The sequence below is a fragment of the Mastomys coucha genome, unplaced genomic scaffold (genome assembly GCF_008632895.1).
Source record: "Mastomys coucha isolate ucsf_1 unplaced genomic scaffold, UCSF_Mcou_1 pScaffold12, whole genome shotgun sequence".
Taxonomy (NCBI): Eukaryota; Metazoa; Chordata; class Mammalia; order Rodentia; family Muridae; genus Mastomys; species Mastomys coucha.
Window position 1 is genome coordinate 41,874,083 of NW_022196894.1, and position 20,364 is coordinate 41,894,446.

Below are 20,364 nucleotides of genomic sequence, written 5' to 3' on the forward strand. Positions count from 1 at the left end.
AAAAAAAAAAAAAAAAACAAAAAAACAAAAACCCTACACATAGCCAAATGCTTCACATCTACAACCTTAGCAGTTGAGAAGCAGAGTTAGGAGCATCAGGATTTCAAGCCAGCCTAGGAAATCTTGTTATGAAATACTACCAGCAGCTCACACATGCATATATAATTCCTCCTCTCAAACCATAGGATGTTCATACCCAGCCACCACCACCATTTCAACCCTTCAGTTAAGAAAGGACCTCTATTTTTAATATTTTTTCACAAGCAGGAGCCAGAATTAGAACTTGCTATGTTAGACCATGCTGTCTAGCAAGCAAAAGTTATTTTTCTGGAAGGGGAAGAAGGGTGCTACAATTGTAGAAATGCATAGGAATGAATCCATTCTTACTACATAGTCTGTGATTACAACTATGTGATAGTAATTACTGCAGTGCAAAATCATGTTAAACTAATTTGATCTAGAGAACAAAGAGTTAAGATGACCTGAAATATCACATAATGAATTTAAAAATCATATTTCAGAAACCCCAAAGGATATCATTAGTCTATTAAGAAGTACTTAGGAATTAACCATCAGCCCCGGGGACAGCTTGGGGCACATTTCCTCACATCCGTTTTACCTAAGCTGGCTAATGTTCCTCTGCCCTCATGTTTAATATATCTGTCCTATCATCGTCAATGGGAAACTGTTTCTGTGACCGCAAGAGAGATGGGAAACAGTGAAAAGCTCACTCTCTACCTCTCGCCAGTGAGTTCAAGCTCACTGAGCTTGGAGAGAAGGCAGAGCTCATCAACAGATGAAAAGTCTGCCAAAGAGGCACCACCACCTTCACTATCATTAGAGCAGGGCACGGACTGTAGCGGGAAACTTAAAGGAAGATATATTTTAATATCAGAGAGCAGGTTGTACCTAGGCTACTGTAGTTCACATGTGTTAGTGGGATATTCAGAAAAAAAATGAATACTGAAATGAGATGTTATTTTAAAAGCAGAGTTCCAAGGTTTGGCAAAAACAGATATAAAATGTAAAACTACTTTCTATTTTCATTATCAGGTCATCAGGCTTCTCTCACATAGTCAGCTGAGAGATACCTGGAAAAATTATTCAGACATATGTAGAAACACAGAAGAGAAGTTAACATTACCCAGAAAGGCTCTGAAGATCATTATTTAAGTTCAAATCAAATCAGTAGAGAATAACTGAAAACTTATACATATGGCACTGCTTACTAAAAACTATAAATCTTAAAGCTTTTATATTTCAAGTTTAACAAAAACAGTAAGCTTTACTTACCTAACAAGCATGGTATCACAAAGTAGCTTATCAATGGCAAACTGTCAAATGTACAAGACTAGTGCTTGGTGAACCATTATGGTGGCCATATTATTTTACTCTCTAGTCACCATGAGCTCTTCAAACCATTAAGTGCACCAGCAGGACCTGTGCTTCTCCCCATGGCACCTTGAAAAGGTGCTGATCACAGTGAGGCATCCCTGCTCTCAGAAGCTGCACACTACTTACCAGGCCCTGAGACTCCATGTACAAAACCAAACGTGCTTTCTTTATCTTCATCACGGATTTTGGGTAGCTTGGAGAAATCCATTGTGTTAAATTTACCTAAGGCAAAAGAAGAAATTAAACCATAATTACAAACGCTAAAGCAAAAGAATTAGCATAGATGGTATATTCTCAAGTCATAAATCCATTTCAGAATAAAATGCGACATTACATACAGAGAAAGAGAGGGAGGGAGGGAGGGAGAGAGAGAAAGAGAGAGAGAGAGAAAGAGAGAGAGAGAGAGAGAGAGAGAGAGAGAAAGAGAGAGAGAGAGAGAGAGAGAGAGAGAGAAGAGGGTGGGGAGTTTATTTCTGTAGCCCCGGCTGTCCTCAAACCCAGGGATCTGGCTGTCTCTTCCTCCTAGGGCTGCTGGGATTAAAGGTGAGCACCACCACCACTCAGCTTAACATAAAATTCTTTTTTCTTTCCTTTTTGTTTTTCGAGACAGGGTTTCTCTGTATAGCCCTGGCTGTCCTGGAACTCACTCTGTAGACCAGGCTGGCCTCAAACTCAGAAATCCACCTGCCTCTGCCTCCCAAGTGCTGGGATTAAAGGCGTGTGCCACCACTGCCCAGCAAAATTCTTAAAATTTACATAAAAGTACTTAAATAAGCAATGTTTACATTTCATATTCCATAGAAAATACTAACATTTCCCAATGATTTATCTATCCCTTTACTGTTCATATCCTCATCCAATATTTCTAATTTCCTCTCCAATTACTCTGAATCATTCATAAAGCCTCAGAGCTTTTGCCTGAGAACTTTTTTGCTAGGTTATCCAAGCCCAGTACTTCCTTTAGGATTCTGTTCAAATGTCACCTTCTTCATGAGCCACTGTTTAAGTACCAATTTAAATATATTTCCCCGCCTTTAGTTTTTCAATGCTTTATTCATTTTTTAATGTTATGAGTGTTTGCTTTAATTTCTATATGCGTACTACATGCATATCTGGTGCCCCGAGAGGCCAGAAGAGGGTATTGGATTCCCTGAAACTTAAGTTACAGACAGTTGTGGGCCACTGTGTAGATGCTAGGAACCAAACCTAGACCTTCTGAAAGACCAAGTGCTCATAAACATGGAGCCAACTCTCTAGCTCCATCTGTTTGATTTAGTTTCTTAATCATAGCACTTTTCATAGGGGAACAAACTATGTATTTCATATTAAAATGTCTCAGAACATTTGTTTCTTCTTTTAGTAGAACAGAGCCAGTTAGGAAAACTTAATTGAGGAGCTTGAGAGAGCGCTGAGGGGTAAAAGCACTTGTTCTTGAAGTGCTTCCCAGAACCCACATGGTGATTCCAACTGTTTGTGACTCCAGTTCTAGGGGTTGACATCCTCTTCTGGTTTCCTCAGGTAGCAAGTATGCATGTGATGTACATACATGCAAGGAAATACTCATACACATAAAATAAGAGAAATCTTTTTTTTTTTTTTTTTTGGGTTTTTCGAGACAGAGTTTCTCTGTATAGCCCTGGCTGTCCTGGAACTCACTCTGTAGACCAGGCTGGCCTCGAACTCAGAAATCCACCTGCCTCTGCCTCCCAAGTGCTGGGATCAAAGGTGTGCACCACTACCACCCAGCAAAGATAAATCTTTTAAAAAAGGAAAATTTAGTTCAACGTCTACTTCAGAGAAGTACAATCTGAAAACTCCAATAGACAACTACCCATATCCAAAAAGAAAACAGAAGCCAGGCCTGGTGGCTCACACTTGTGTTCTCAGCAGGTGGGAAGCAGACTCAGGAGGTCTGTCATGACGTCTGATGCCAGCCTGGGCTACAAAATAAGCTCCAGACCACCCTGTACTACAGAGAGAGAGCCTACCTAAAAACAAATAAACAAAAACAACAAAAAATAAACACAAACACTCACACCAGCAATACCAAAAAGGAAAATCCATGATGAATTCCACAAAATTGGTCTTATAGCATTCAGCAATAAAATGCCAAATCATATACATTTAATAAATGTTCACAAACTACAATGTTTAATGAAGACATCTTGAAGGTCAAGCTGGTATTTGTACAAACAAGGAAAAGGTGAGTGGCAAAGGCAAACCCAGATGGGTCAAGAATAGGAGAATGGAAATAAAATATTCAGGAACAGCAAACAGACCAGCCCGGCCGGTCTAAAAGCTTATGTTAGGGCAACAATAGGGCCCAAGCACGCAAAGATAGGTGATACCAACTGTGGGTCTCTGCAGGAACAAAGGGAAGGAAGTGGTAGCTGAAGGAAGGATGGTGTGCTCTTGCTCTAACGCACTAAATCCGAGAAAGACTGCACGGAGGCTGAGAGACTGAAAACGCTACGGCTTGAATGTCAGTCGACTTCCATACTGAATGTTTGCTTTGTTCCTCCCAAGGGAAAGGCCCTAAAGCAAGAGAATAAATGCCGCAACTAAGCATGTGACTATTTTCAAGGAACTTTTGCTGGTTTACCTAAATGGACTACACAGAAAAATGATTTAGGTGTTCAATTAAGGTGGCCGGGCAGTAGTGGTGCACACCTTTAATCCCAGCACTTGGGAGGCGGAGGCAGGTGGATTTCTGAGTTTGAGGCCAGCCTGGTCTACAGAGTGAGTTCCAGGACAGCCAAAGCTACACAGAAAAACCCTGTCTCAAAAAACAAAAAACAAAACAAAAAGAGATAAACACTAGATGGATTGGGAACAAAAGAGAAACTGACTCTACTGTAGAGAAGGTGGGTAAATGTAGAGCAATATGGATAAAGCATATATACAAAAAAGTTGTTGGAAAGCAAGTTTTGAGGACACATGAGTCCAGATAAAAAGAACACAGATAAGAAAGCCGCATCCTGAGCTTTGCTGAGTATGGCAACACTGAGGGATAACGTCCAGTATTTGTGGAGAGGTCAGAGGATCACACATCACGTATACACAATTTGTAATCCTTTAGCCAAAGTATCAAAGCTGTGTGGACACTGGTAAACACTGACTGTTGTTTCTCAGGAGCTGTCCACCTGCTTCTTTGAGAAAGGGTCTTGCTCAGGATGGCTAGTCACTGAGCTGCAGGTACCCACCGTCTCAGCCACCAAGAGCATGTACTACTGCACCTGACATTTTGGTGGGTGGGTGCTGAGAACTGAGCAAGTCCTCATCCTTGCACCACAAACATTTTACCAATTGAGCTATCTTCCCATCCCTGAGAACTAGATATTCTAGAAACCACCAGAAAATGAAAAAAAACCCAAGAGTATCTGATATCCTCTTTTGGCCTCCACAGGTACCCAACACACATACAAATACACACATAAAAAAAAATCCTTCAGGGGCTAGAGAGATGGCTTAGTGGTTAGAATTTACTGCTCTTACAGTGGAGCCAAGTTCCATTCCTAGCACTCACATAGTAGCTCACAATTGTCTACAATCCAGTTCCACAGAATCCAATGTCTTTGCTGACCTCTGTGAGGTCCTGCAAGCATGTGATGTGTCACACACACACACACACACACACACACACACACAAAACCTCTTCAAGAAGTAAACAGGGGACTGAGGTCATCACCCAGACTAAGTTCTTCCCTGTGACACACGATCATCTGCCCAGTAAAGTGGGAACAGCAGGAGTGCCTGAGTCAGCTGACTTGGGATCACATTTAGGTTCCTCTAATGATATGCTGCAAGAAAACTTAGACAACCCAAAATCTCTTCTCTTTAACTGAAAAACAAGAATCATGCTACCACCTATTCAAGAATTGTGATTTTTATAGATCTGGCCAAATGTTCCCTGAGAAATGCTTATAAACATTCCCTTAGCAATGCTACTTGAATAGCATCTCAATTTTGAAAAAGCCATTTACTTCCAGGAGCATCTTCTTTCAAGACATCTGTGCACGATTCCCTGTCCATCCTCCGGAGTGCCTTCTGTTGTTCCTTGCTCAAAGGCAGTCTTTATGGTCTCTCACTCCTTGGACTATCCTTCCAGAAAGTATTTTACCATATTTGTACTGACTGCTTTAAAAATGGAGCAATAGAAATAAGAAATGCTTCAAATATTGTATAAGTATAAAGGAATATTACTTCTTTTTTTCAATATTTTATTTATCATACATGTAAGTACGCTGTAGCTGTCTTCAGACACCCCAGAAGAGGGCATTAGATCCCATTACAGATGGTTGTGAGCCACCATGTGGCTGCTGGGATTCGAACTCGGGACCTTCAGAAGAACAGTTGGTGCTCTTAACCACTGAGCCATCTCTCCAGCCCTATTACTTCTTTATTTTAGAAGACAGAGATCAAGGCTTTGAGTCAAAAAGACTGAGTTTAAATTTGTAAATTATAGCCGGGCAGTGGTGGTGCATGTCTTTAATCCCAGCACTTGGGAGGCAGAGGCAGGCAGATTTCTGAGTCCGAGGCCAGCCTGGTCTACAGAGTGAGTTCCAGGACAGCCAGGGCTACACAGAGAAACCCTTTCTCGAACACCCCACCCCCCCCCAAAAAAGAGTTTGTAAATTATAGCATTGGAAAAGTGAAATTCCTTTGATTAGTCTATTTCACCTGTAGAGTCCAATAGAGCTGTGGTAAGACAGACATATCACTGGTCCGCCTAAGAGAAAAGGGGTATGGAGAGTAATTTAATTAATCCAAGCCAAGATTGCCCAATTTCTAAAAAGTATGTCTAATGTAACAGCGGCAGCTGCTACTGCTTTTTAAAATAAGATTTATTTTTATTATTTTTAATGGTGTATGTGTGTGTACAGGTGCCTGTGAAGCAGGGGAGGGTTGGGGTGAGGTGTGAGGTCAGGTCCTCCTAGCGCTGTTGTCCTAGGTTGTCCTCTGAAAGACTGGTAAGTGCTGTATTTCAGGCAGAAAACATGGTGTAATACTCAGTCTTCCCTTTAACCAGCCAGATAATATAGGAGATGCGCGTATTCTCAGGAGCAGCACAGGCTGACTTTACATGAAGGCATGGTGAAGACAGCGGAAGAGCGGCTTACAGGAGGTGAAGTGAAGACTAGAGAGATGAGCAAGGATGATCACACTACACTGTAATGCTTTCCTAAAGATGGGTCAGTTCTCCTGGGCTACAGAAAGGCTGCCTAAAGGCTTCAGGAAGCCACGCAGTATCTTTTATAATTTTTAAAATAGGTATTTATAGTCTGAGTGTTCCCAATATATGAACAATGATTACTAGGAGGGAATCACATGGATCTGTGGGTTTACCAGTGGCTGGAGAAGTACAGCCACTGTGGGAAGTTTGGTGACCTATTGTAGCTGGTCTTTGCTACTCTTGGAGTTCTTTTTCCTATCCTTTATCCCTCAAGCTTCACCTCCTAACACTAGGTAGGAAAACACAAGGACAGAGGAGAGAGAGGAATTAGGAAGATTCTTGAATCTAATTTCTTTCTTTTTGTTTCTTCTATGACCCCAGATACTAACAAACTGCAAACAACCTCCCCCCCAGTGACCTCTAACCACCCACCCTGCCTCTCAGGGGACCCTCACATTTATGTAGCCTCTGAAAAGTTCTCAGAATTCCAAACATCACACAATCGCAGAAATGATTTGCAGCTGGCAAAAAACCATGCTTCTGCTAGAACACGAGACAAATCATAGTCAGTTGCTGCAGACAGTCCAAAGCAGCACCACATCCCTACACCTGGGATTAAAATGAAAGCACATTCCTATTTTTTTTTAAAGAAACCCAAATTCCAGAATTCTTAAAAATGTCACTACAACCTATTCTTTTACTTTTTTTTTTTTAAAACATTTGAGAGCTGGAGAGATGGCTCAGTGTGGTTAAGAGCACTAACTGCTCTTCCAGAAGTCATGAGTTCAAATCCCAGCAACCACATGGTGGCTCACAACCATCTGTAATGAGATCTGACACCCTCTTCTGGGGTGTCTAAAGACAGCAACAGTGTACTTACATATAATAAATAAATAAATCTTAAAAAAACCCAAACATTTGAGGCACATATTAGGCATTAGAAGCAATAAAATTAAGGCAGTAAGAGAATCAAAAGCCTAAGCAAGAACACTGTAAGTTCACCTCCAGACGACTAGACACACACCTCTGCTTTCATCTGACAAATACTCTAAAACCACCAAATCAAGGTTTTGTTTTTTTTTTCCTTTTCTTCTTGAGAGGAGAAGGAGAAATGTTGGGGACAATAACACTCTCTAAAAATACAATATGGGGGTGGGGTGGTGCTGGTGAGATGGCTCAGCGGGTAAAAGCACTGACTGCTCTTCCGAATGTCCTGAGTTCAAATCCCAGCAACCACATGGTGGCTCACAACCATTTGTAATGAGATCTGACACCCTCTTCTGGTGTGTCTAAAGACAGCGAGTGTACTTACATATAAGAAATAAATACAAAATTTAAAAAAAAGAAATACGGTTCAAAAAAATTATTTAAAAAAAATACAATATAGGGATGAAAAGATGGTTCAGTGTTTTGGAACACCTGTTGCTCTCACATAGGACCTGTGTTCAGTTTCCAACACCCACATGCTGGCTCACACCCACTATAAAGTCAATTCCAGGGAATCCATTGCTCTCTTGTGATGTCTAAGAGCACCAGACATGCATGTGGTACACATACATACAAGCAAACAAATATCTATACACAAAAAATAGAAACATTTTAAGGCCAATATAAAGAGAAAATATAATGATTATGAGCAATTTAGCTCTCTCTCCTACACAGGGGAAAAAAATCTAACTCAGCAGAAGAGGCTGGCCTTGAACTCAAGAGTTCTGTCTGCCTCTTCCTCCCAGTGCTGAGATTTGTGTGTGCAACCACTACCCAGAAAACAGCAGATTTTTAAAATGTTAAACAAGCACTGGAGCGGTGGCTGAGCAGTTAGTAGAGTAATCTGCTCTGGTAGTTTATTTTTGTGCCCAGCACCCATGTTAGATGACTCATAACCCCTGTAATTCCAGCCCAAGGGGATCCAATGCTTCTGGCCTCCCAAATATATGTGCCATCTTGGACACCTGCACACATATGCATAAGACCACACACACACACACACACACACACACACACACAACTAAAAATAAGAAATAATTTTAAAATATTAAAAACTTTCAAAAGCATTTTCAATAGGAAAGTTAAGTCATATAAAATTAAGAATTAATTGTATTCCAAGTCTTCACAGTAGAGGGTCCAAGTATATATAGCATGATCTAATGTTGCAGGGAACTCCTTCCCTACACAGCTACCCTGCTGTTCTCAGGGATATACAAAAGAAACCAAGGAATAGCAGTGCTCGGAACGTGACTCAGTGATAAAGCATTGCTACACAGGCTGGAGTCCCAGAGTCACATACACAGCCACATTCACAAAAAACCAACTTAATGATTATATTAAGCTTTATACAACTTACAACTAAGATTTCTTTAATTATAAATTATAGCCCCCCATATTTGTGAAAAATGAAAAACGAAAAAAAAAATCTGTGCTACAGAGAAGGAAAAATTCCAGAAGGCAGGAAAGGCAGCCATCTGACTAGTGAGTCATCAGACTCTACCCACAAGCGCCGCAGAACACTGCAGTGACACCACCAGAGGCCAGCTGTCCCACTATTTTATAACAGAGTCCAAATTGCTACTGGTTAGTGTGCTATACCTACTAATATCTTTTATTCTAAAAACAATTCCTTTTACTACCAGAGTTTGGGCTGGAAACAAGAAGATGACACAGCAGCCAACACTAGGCTTCCAAGGCAATGCTCATATGATCTGATCCATTTCACTGACACTTGGTGTTATTTAATGTAACAGTTGAGAAAGAACACATCAACTCCTTAAAAGACTAGCTTTGGAAAGCACAAGGGGTTTGTTAGTTTGTTTTTAAAGAAAAAAATATCAGTAGACGTCAATAGTTTCTTTTATAATTATTTTAATTGTATGTATCAAAAGGCATACCATGTGACATGTCATTAAATATATGCCAGATGTAACCATCAAATCAGGACTGGTAGGTAGGTTTCCACTGCTGCATTTCTCATTTATTGGTTTACTTTAAAGAGTGGGACCCGTTGTGCCAACAGTCCAGATTAGTTTCAAACTCCTAATCCCACTGCCTCAGCTTCCTGATATTGGGGTTATAGGCACAAGCCGCCTAGCCTGATCTACATTGGATTTTCATCTGCAATTTTTCTGCACAGAGAAAAACATTCTAAAGCTGCTTACAATTTTTATGCTTGCTCAAAATTCCAGTTAAAAACTTTACTTTGGTCATTTGTACTGCAAAACACTTCTGGAAGCCAGTCTCTTTGTGAAGGACTTTCTAGGTCATCGCTTTTTATCTACTACTCAGCTCTATAAGGAATGTTACATGGCAGATTTATCTCACTATGCGTACCCCTCTGCTTTTCTTGCCAATAAAACTTTGTTCAAAATTTGGATAGCCTGTTTTGGGATAGTCTGACTAATAAAAGGCAAGAAAAATCTTTTAGGAGCTTCTGAGTAATTTCCCTTGTTTTAGAAAATACGGGCTATGAGAAGTAACCCTCATCTGGAAGCTGGTGATCGGCATGCGATGCTGAGCTGTAGCAACAGTCTGGGACGTAGTAGAAAGGAGCTCATTTGGGAAGGCAGGCTATCTTGCCACAGATGACAACATAGAAGGACAAAAAGTTGTGGGTCCTTGTTCCTTTACTGATTCCCTTAATTGGCCAAGATAGCAATAAAAAAGGAGAATTTCAGTAATAAATATTTTATTTATACACATTCCATAGTATCATTAAAAAAGAATGAATAGATCAGAAGGTAAACTTAATGTCATTAGTGAAATAATTTATGAAAAGAATTAAACATTCTAAGGAAATATGTAGATAAAGCTGGGAGTCAAAGAGGAGAGAGAAGCACAACAAAATTACAGGAGGAAAAGCTGGTCTAATGGAATCAGGGAACACGATGACTCATAAATGTGTGCACACCTACACACACACACACACACACACACACACACACACACACACACACACACACACACACACACTTCTACTTCAGCCCTGTATCAAAACACAAGCATTTCTGAAAAATAAGTAATTAAGACTTAAGCTGGAAACAGAATTTTAATTTTATCGGTTAAATAGGTTTAAACTTAGTTGTTAGCCTTGCCTATAATTGTTTTTAATAGCATTTCTGAAATAGGTCATAGATTCCTTTTCTTTCTGCATATTGCAAAAGACCTGTATATAGGCAATGGACTTAAAAAGGATTATGCAATGTTTTAGAACAATGGAGATTTAATGCAGCGAATCACTTGAAAAGCTACCTTAGAAGGTAAAAGAATGAGGTTCTGAATTAATGGTCAAAAGAATGATTAAATAATCATTAAAAAGAAGTAATTTGAATTTATAACTAAGGAACATGGGAAGCAATTTAGTAATACTCAGCTAAGCCCTTAAAAAAGGTTTCATTTCTGTTGCTGGGATAGAATGTCCCAACCAAATGCAAGTTAGGGGAGAAAATGGCTAACTTGGCCTACAATTCCATGCTACTATTCAGTCATCACTGAGGAGACACCTAGGCAGAAGCTCAAACAATTAGTCAAACAACATTCATAGTCAAGAAGGGGCTGAAGAGCACACATGAGGCTGGCTTCCTTGTGTGTCCCTAGCTTTGTCTTGTCTTACAGTTCAGAACCCATCTCAGGGAATGGTGCAGCCCACAACTGTCTACTTTTAATTAACAATCAAGACAATCCAGCATAGTCATGCCTCCTGCCAACCTGATCTGGATAACTCCTTATTAGGAAGGATCATTTCCCAGGTGACTCTGGGTTGTGTCAAGTCAACAGTTAAAAAGTCCACAGACAGTTTTCAATTCAGTGGGCAATAAATCCTCATTTCTAATAATTTGCCCAATTATATTTCACTTAGTAACGGCTACAGTTTATTTATTAAGTTGACTGTGGGTAACGAAAAACTTGGTCATTCATAGAGGTTTTAAATGGTGTTATTTACTAAGAAATTAACTTAGTATGTGCTTGGTCTTTAAAATTGCACTGTGCAGTACTTAATTAGCCACTACAATAATTAGAACTCTGTGAAACAAATCAAGGTGTGGTAGCTCACTTCTCTAATTCTTGAATTAGGAAAGTGAGGCAGGATATAGTGAGACCCTGATCAAGAAACTAACAAGCAGAGTGGTGAGATGGCTCAGAGGGTAAAAGGCTTCTGCCTCCCACAAGTGAGTGCAGTCCCTGGCATTGACATGCTGGCAAGAGAAAACTGACCTCCCACATGCTTGCCAGGGCATGCAAGCACCCACCATCCAAATGCATGTGCAACACGCACACACACAGAGACAGAGAAAGACAGAGATATAGACAGAGACAGAGACAGAGAAGTACTTTTAAAAATTTTAAAAAGAGCTGATAGTGGTGGTGCATGTCTTTAATCTTAGCACTTGGGAGGCAGAGGCAGGTGAATCTCTATGGATCTACACAGTGAGTTCTAGGACAGCCAATGTTACACAGAGAAACCCTGTCTTGAAAAATCCAATAAATAAATACATGAATGAATAAAATTCCAAAGAAACCAAAAAGCAAAAACCAAGCTGCTCAGTCAATGCCCATCTTTACTGCTGAAGTGTAACTGCCAGTTAAACAGGAAGACACCTGATTTGATCATAAAGCAGTCCACTGTGCACACAGGACACAGCCACCACACATTATTTATTTACAGGCTTGGCTGAGGAAACAGGGACTTCTACTCACTGAGTGAAAACTGATAGCCCTTAAAAATGCACGGAATACAACTTGGCCTAAAGCCCAATGACCAAGATTTTTAAAATCAGCACTTCCCCAAGACCAAACTGAAACCAAATATTATCACAGGATGAACTTCTGAAGTAAAAGGTATTATTAAACATCCTAAGGTATTAGGAAAGTTAATATATTTATTAAATATATTAACTTATCAAAATTTAAATGTTATATTTTTATTAATAATTCTAGTGATTTAAAATATTAGCTAGAACACAAATAACTATAGTAAGTGCAGAGTCTAAAGTCTATTATTTAGGTTAGTATTATTTAAAAATTTAGACTCAACTCAAAAAATACAAAATGTATACATAGAAAAATGAACAAGTGACTTTTGACAAAAATGTAAATTTAGTACAGAACTCCCATCTCTTCAACAAGTGACAGTAGAACAGATGTGTACACACAGAAACCAAAACCAAAAACTTCAATCCATACAAATCCATGATTTGTATAAAAATCAACTGAAAATGGATGGTAAGTCCAAAAGTCAAACCTATAACTATAAAATGTTCCTTGAGAGCCTGAAATAGATAGATTTAATTCATATAACATAGACAAATATCAAACTGACAAATTGCGACCTTGGAAAAGATATTGAGTAACAACATCTCAAAAGATATTGTTAAAATAACAGAAATTATCAGCTGTGAAGAAATGTCTGTAGAGCAGAAATATAATAATATCTTTTTTATAGAATAGAATAGAGTTTATTCAGGGCATGGGGAGGAGAGTTAGGGTGGTAGAGGCAGAGAGAGAGAGAGAGAGAGAGAGAGAGAGAGAGGTTGGCCATGAGCATGTGGAGAGAGGGGTAAGGAAATGGGGAAGGACAGGGGAAGGGAATGGGGAAGGGGCGAGGGGACAGGAAGCAAGAAGGGAAGAGCAAGATCAAGAAAGCTATAATAATATCTTAACATAGTTTCAGAAAAGCAATGGTTTTTTCCTTCACATGCTTATTTTCCAATTTTTCTTTATTATTTATTTTATTGAAACAGATTTTCACCATTCACTATATTCTGATTGCAGTTCCCCTTCCCCAGCTCCCCCCAGACCCTTCCCTCTTCCTCACCCACCTACCGCACACCCTTAGAAAAGCGACTCTCAATACTCATCAACAAGAAGATAATGTAGGCTGGTGACACAGCACAGCAGAGAAAGACATTCGCCACCAAGTCTCCTGACCTAAGTTCAATCGGTGGGACACAAGTGTAGAGGAGGAACCTGAAAGTGACACCTGGCAATCTCCTTAGCCTCTATTTGAGTTTTGGAAGGGGAGAACTGGCTCTCCAAAGTAGTTCTAAGCCTTTAGACACATACTGGGACATATACATGCAGACATAATCTAAAAATATAATGCAAAAGGCATTCCAATTAAAACAGGCAAAAAACTTAAACATATTAATACACACAAACACAAACATGTATGACAACTAACTACTTCAAAAGCTGCTTCTTATCACTGATCACTAGGAAAGCACATATTAAAACCAGGATAGGATGCTCATTAGAATGGCTAAAATTTTAAGGTAGTATTAGTGAGGGTTAGAAAAAGGAATTCGGCATATAATGCTGCTAAGAAGTTAAGCATGGTGTTGCACACCTTTAACCCCAACTCTTGGGAGGCAGAACTCACTCTCTGTGAGTTCGAAGCCAGCCTGGTCTACAGAGCAAGTTCTAGGACAGCCAGGGCTATACAGAGAAACCTCTATTTGAAAAACCAAAATAATAAAAATATCTTGGATAAGGACTTAGGAAAGATCCTACTGTATTCTCAGGCATAAAATTTTGTCTTCCAACCCAGGCTATGTTCTAATGCTTTGGTTATAAACTTGGTATAGGTCAGTGGTTGTAAAAGGCAGAGACAGGCAGAGTGAGAAGTTCTGTCTTGTTTTGTGCTGCTATTACTTAAGGCAGTATTAATCGTAATTTTTACCCACAGCCTAATTATCTAGTTTTGGCTGTTTCCTCAACCATTCGTCTTCCCAGTACAATGCCCTGGGAAGGATGAGATCATCCTTAAGACAACACAAACACCTATCAATGAACAATAGCAGGTTCTGTAAATGTACATTCAATTCAATACCTTAGGTATCCTGCCTGAGACCTGAGCAGACCTAAGTTTCTGCTTTGGATCACATCAAGAGTTTGGTGTCAGTGGGCCTACCTGCACTTAGACTCTACGATGTGTTACATTACAGAAATTTCTGAGGTTTGTAACTCATGTGGATGAAGTCTCTCACTAGCTCACTGTACTACCTACAGCTGGGGTCCCAGGGCTGCTGAGAACTCAAGCTGTCATGCTCCGTTGTCTACTCTATGTTACTGAAATGCCTTAGCTAATTCTTCTGATATGAAAGTCAGTACCTTCCACACTTGCTCACTAAGAATTATTTTTTACTCTTTGGGCAATATAAATTCCAATTTCAAATAATAAAATTCCAATATGAATCAGAGAAGAAGCACTTTAAGTTGTAACCAGAATAAAAGTGATAAACCTGACTTGTCTTATTTTCAAATTATATTGACTCTGTATGAATAAATGTGTGCTATCACAATGGTAAATCACACACAATTCAGGAAAGTCAAAGCCGTCCAACTCTTCAGCCTTCTAAATAGTAAACCTAAATAGCAGACTCAAGCAAATTACTAAGGACAAAGGGGCTTCTGTGCATCGCTAAGTTAAAGAGCAACACGGTAATATCTACCAAAAATTAAAAATGTCATTCTTTTTTCATGCAGCTAGTCCATTCCTAGGAATTTACTCTATGTGCACAAAGTATTTTATTAACATTGATTATTGCAGTTTCTTATACAAAGATTGGAATCTCCCTTAATATGGAGACTAGGAGAGGTGAAATGACTAAGGCTTTGTAAGGCTAGTGACCTGGGTTTGATTCCCAGATCTTACATAAATGTGGAAGGAAAATCAACAATATAAAGACTAAATAACTTGTCATAGAATTTGTATGCTTAAGGGCATTAAAACAGTTCAAATCCTGAGTTCTACTACTTATAAGTTGTTAGTTATATTATTGAACATTTAACCATCACATGCATAATTGTCCTCATTTGATGAATGGGGATAAGTAAGCATCATCTTAGAAGGAAGCCATGAGGCTTCCACGAGTAATTATAACCAAAGTGTTAAGAAAAAGGCCTTGCGGGCAGTGGTGGCACATGATTGGGGTCTGCTGAAGAGGTGGTGGCAGAACGATAAAAAAAAAAAAAAAAAAAAAAAAAAAAAGGGTCTAGATCAAGAGAAAAGCTCCCAGCAATGTCCATATGACAATGATGATTCATCAGTGTAATTAAATACACAACTAGCACTTGAGAGGAAGTTTTAACTGTATCAGTATGGAATGTCTCCAGGATAACCCCGTTAAGGGAAAGAGGGAGGCCCCGAACACTATTCAAATGTACTACCATTTATGGACAAATACATGGGGTGGGGGCTAGTAACAGGCAAGAGAAATGTCTGAATATGTAATTTTTCACCTTGCTTATACATGTACTATCCATTTAATAAAAGTATTGCTGATTTTTGTACAGTTAATAATACAGGGGCTGGAGAGATGGCTCAGTGGTTAAGAGCACTGACTGCTTGCTCTTCCAGAGGTCCTGAGTTCAATTCCCAGCAACCACATGGTGGCTCACAACCATCTATAATGGGATCTGATGCCCTCTTCTAATGTGTCTGAAGACAGCTGCAGTGTACTCATATAAATAAAATAAAGAAAGAAAATTAAAAAAAATATATAGAACACGGGGCTGGAAAAATGGCTCAGCAGTTAAGAGCACTGACTGCTCTTCTGAAGGTCCTGAGTTCAAATCCCAGCAACCACATGGTGGCTCTCAACCTTCCAAAATGAGATCTGACACCCTGAAGACAGCTATAGTGTACTTATATATAATAAATAGATAAATCTTAAAAAAATAAAAAAATAATACAGAACACACAAATATAGAGACATACAAATATACAATCCAAATAAAATGGTAATAAAGAGGAAAAATTAAAAGCAGCAGCATGAGATATAAAAACTGGCATTTTAAGTATTTGACAAACTCAACTCCAAACCATCTGCCATTTCCTATTATGGTTTTAAGCAATGCAATCAACTTCTAGTGCAGTGGCATGCATCTGCAAGCCCAGCAATTGCGAGGCTGATGCAATAGGGGCTTCAAGTTTGAGATGAGCTAGAGTTATACATCTAGATCCCTCTTCAATATAAATAAATAATCAAGAATTAATTAATTGTAAAGAGCTTTAAAAAGCAAAACTCTGATTTTTAAAAATTTAAGTTTTTTTCATTTTTATTATGTGCCTGTGGGCCATGTGGGAGTATGTGCAATATGTTTGGCAGGGCTGGTGAAGCCCAGAAGAGAGTGTTAGATTCCCTGACCTGAAGTTATAGGAAGTCATAAGTCACCTTACACAGGTGCTAGGAACAGAATACAGGCCCTCTACAGAAGCAGTACAGACTCCTAACCCTGATATATGTCTCTGACCAAATCCCCCAAACTTTGCTTTATTTGAAGTTTTATTTTTTTTTAATTTATTTATTTTATGTATGTGAGTACACTGTCTCTGTTTTCAGACACACCAGAAGAGGGCATCAGATCCCATTATAGATGGTGGTGAGCCACCATGCGGTTGCTGGAAATTGAACTCAGGACTTCTGGAAGAACAGTCAGTGCTTTTACCCGCTGAGCCATCTCTCCAGCCCTATTTGAAGTTTTCTTAGAGAAAGTTAATTTTATAATTTGGTGAACCACAAGTGGATTTTTCTTACAATGATTATGTCAGATGATTAAGTCAGATGACAGAAACTACACTTGTGGAATATGCTTTACATTTCCAAGGTATAAAACATTTTGTAGCATTAAATACCAACACCAAAAAGAATGTCAATTTGAGCCTTATCTGGTGATATTTATCATCTTTTGGGTACATTTTCATGACAACTCCTTATTAGGCATCCCATGGTTCTCACAAATAAAATTAAGAATTTATGGAGTTACCAGGATACATTACTCACTTCCTTCTCCAATACCTAAAACAAAATATATAATATCTTCAGGTCTAGGCACTTCAAATATTATTTTTCATCTTGTTAGTTCTTTAGCCTACCTAGCCTTCTGTTTCTTTTTAAAAATGTAAATTGTTTTGTTTTTTTTTTTACTACTTTCAGAAAGTGTTCATTGTAAAATGGAGACAACATAATGTGGAATGTTTATCTAGCCATTCTGAAGAGAGCACTAAACATCTGAGTAGCACCCTTTCTTATGACTCACCATAAATACAGACATGTACACACATGTATGCACAGCACCCTTTTCTGTGACTCACCGTACATGTAGACATGTGCACACATGTGTGTGCAGTAAGTGCAGCACCCTTTCCTGTGACTCACCGTAAATATAGACGTGTACACACATGTATGCACAGCACCCTTTCCTGTGACTCACCAAACATGTAGACATGTGCACACATGTGTGTGCAGCACCCTTTCCTGTGACTCACCGTACATGTAGACATGTGCACACATGTGTGTGCAGCACCTTTTCCTGTGACTCACTGTACACAGACGTGTGCACACATGTAAGCGCAGCACCCTTTGCTGTGACTCACCGTACATGTAGACATGTGCACACATGTGTGCACAGCATCCTTTCCTGTACTCACCATACATATAGACATGTGCACACATGTATGCGTATCTTATTGTGAATACTCTCTACCTCTTTGCCCTCTCTTTTTCTACTTCTTCCCTCTTTTCCAGTGTTAACAAGACACAGAAAACTCATGCTGTCTTACACATAGCTTTATAAAAACAGAATCTTATTATATACATTTCCCTATATTTTACCTTGATCATGTAAGGAACATATTGGGAATCCTCTCAGGATATATTTAGAAATCCTTCCAAGTTACTAGGAGAGATTCAACTCCTACTACTGAATGACTTTACGACATTTCAGAATATGACTGTGCCATAATAAGCATAATACTTCTACTAATAGGTGTTTCCCTATTCCCAGGATTTTAGCACTGTCAACATTGTGGCAATCAACATCCATGTCAAAGTGTTCTTGCTTGCTTACTGGTGATTTTATTTCATGGAGACTGATGGAAGAATACATACATTTCTAATACTAACTAATACTGTTTGCTTACTAAACAAAACAAAACCAAGAAGGAACAATTCATTTCTCTATCAGCATTCATAGGAATCTTTCCTACATATTCCTGTTGCATGGTTTATCATTTAATTTTTACTAGCCAGAGACATAGTATTTCTCTGTTACTATATCAATTGCTAGTAATATTATAGTTTTCACATTTGTTAAGTTAAATATTAAACTTTTTCTTCTGTGAACTCCTGACCATATCCTTCTTCTATGCATGGTCCTAACTGGTGAACTTTTTACATTTTGTAAGATTTCTTACAAATACTAATTCTTCACCTGTTAGATGTATTTCAAGTGTTTTCTTTTAAGCACTTGTTTCCATTTCTGCTACAAAATTATTTCTATGTAGTTTCAAAGTCTACTTTTTCCTTCCCTTTCCTAATTTGGAGGTATTCCTCCATGGTTTAGGTTCTATGTATAAATAAAATTTTGACTAATATTTTAAATATCTATTTACATTTAAGTTGTAGACAAATTGATTCAGTTATGTTTACCACATCAACGTACCCCCCTTTCGCACTTAAGTCTCACTTTGTCATGATGGGAATTTCCTTATATATTCACATACACACATATTTACTATATAATTGAGACAGGCTCTCATGTACCCGAAGTTGACCCCGACATCAGCAGGGGATGACCTTGAATTTCTGATCTTGTTCCCACTTCCAGATCACAGGCATGTGGTACTATACCTGCTTTAACTGGTGCTGGGGACAAGCCAGAGCTTTGGACATGCTATGCAATTACTCAGCCTTTTACTTCTATTCCTTAGAGAATTTCGTACTTATGTATTTAAGCCTAAGAGTACATATACAAGTAAATAAATTACTGTCATAGGAGTAAGCCAAAGCATTTTATAAGGTATTCATGCAATTTTAAAATTAAAGAATTATTTCAATGTTTACATTTAGATCAGACTTAGTACATTTTAGCTGGGCCTGGTAGCACAGGCCAGTGATGTCATTACTTGGGAGGATGAGGTAGAAAACTAGCTCAAGGCTTCCCTAGGTATGGAGCACATTCAAGGTCAGTCTGGACAATTTTGTGGAATCCTGTCTCAAGATACAAAATGAGACTGGGTGTCAGATGTGGTGGTATGTGACTCTAATTATACAGCAGAGGCAGGTGGACCTCTGAGAGTTCAAGGCCACCCTGGTCTATGTAGTTAATTCTACGACAGCCATAGCTAAATACTGAGACCATTTCTCAAAAATGAAAATTTAATCTGAAAATAGCTATAATACATCATTGATAGCTAAAGTTAACGTAAATGGCTATCACCACAGCAACTAAGTTTTTAATGTGCAGATTAAAATAAAGATCTGCTACTCTACAGATATAACTCCATACATCTATGCACCATACTCTACAGATATTATATATAATGCTGTATATCAAAGACTTTCCCTTTTCAATAAGAAAAAGGGGAAGTGTGAAATTTAAATAATTTTCAAAAATTTATAAAAGGCATTACTGATCACAGATTATTTATCAATACACATAAAAATGAATGAAAATACACACTATATCCCGGTTACTCTTATAGTGAACTGACATTAATGCAAATATTCGATTATTTCTTAGTAAACTATTTTCCTTACAGTATTTTTGTTATAATTAAAGAAAAACATAAACTTGAAAAGCTATATTTCAATTATTATTTACTTATATTTCCCATTGCAAAACCACTAATCCTTGTGAATCACTAAAGAAGGAAAAAATTCCTACTCTAGTTCATGTCCATACTGTTTCTTGTATTCATAAAACTTTGAGAGTAGAAAAATGGTTTCCAAAAAATACAATTCCATACATTAATGATCATAAACATTAAACAATTTAAGTAAAAAACCCAGTAAAGTATAGCT

General features: G+C 38.5%; 1 protein-coding gene across 1 annotated transcript in view; it reads right to left on the reverse strand.

Annotated features, from left to right (window-relative positions):
• Positions 1 to 20,364, reverse strand: part of Atp6v1a (ATPase H+ transporting V1 subunit A) — a 52,120-nt gene that overhangs the window by 27,330 nt on the left and 4,426 nt on the right. The window contains exon 2 of the mRNA XM_031363953.1: positions 1,522 to 1,617. Within this exon, the coding sequence (XP_031219813.1) occupies positions 1,522 to 1,603 (82 nt within the window). The 5' untranslated portion in view covers positions 1,604 to 1,617. The remainder of the gene's footprint in view (positions 1 to 1,521; positions 1,618 to 20,364) is intronic.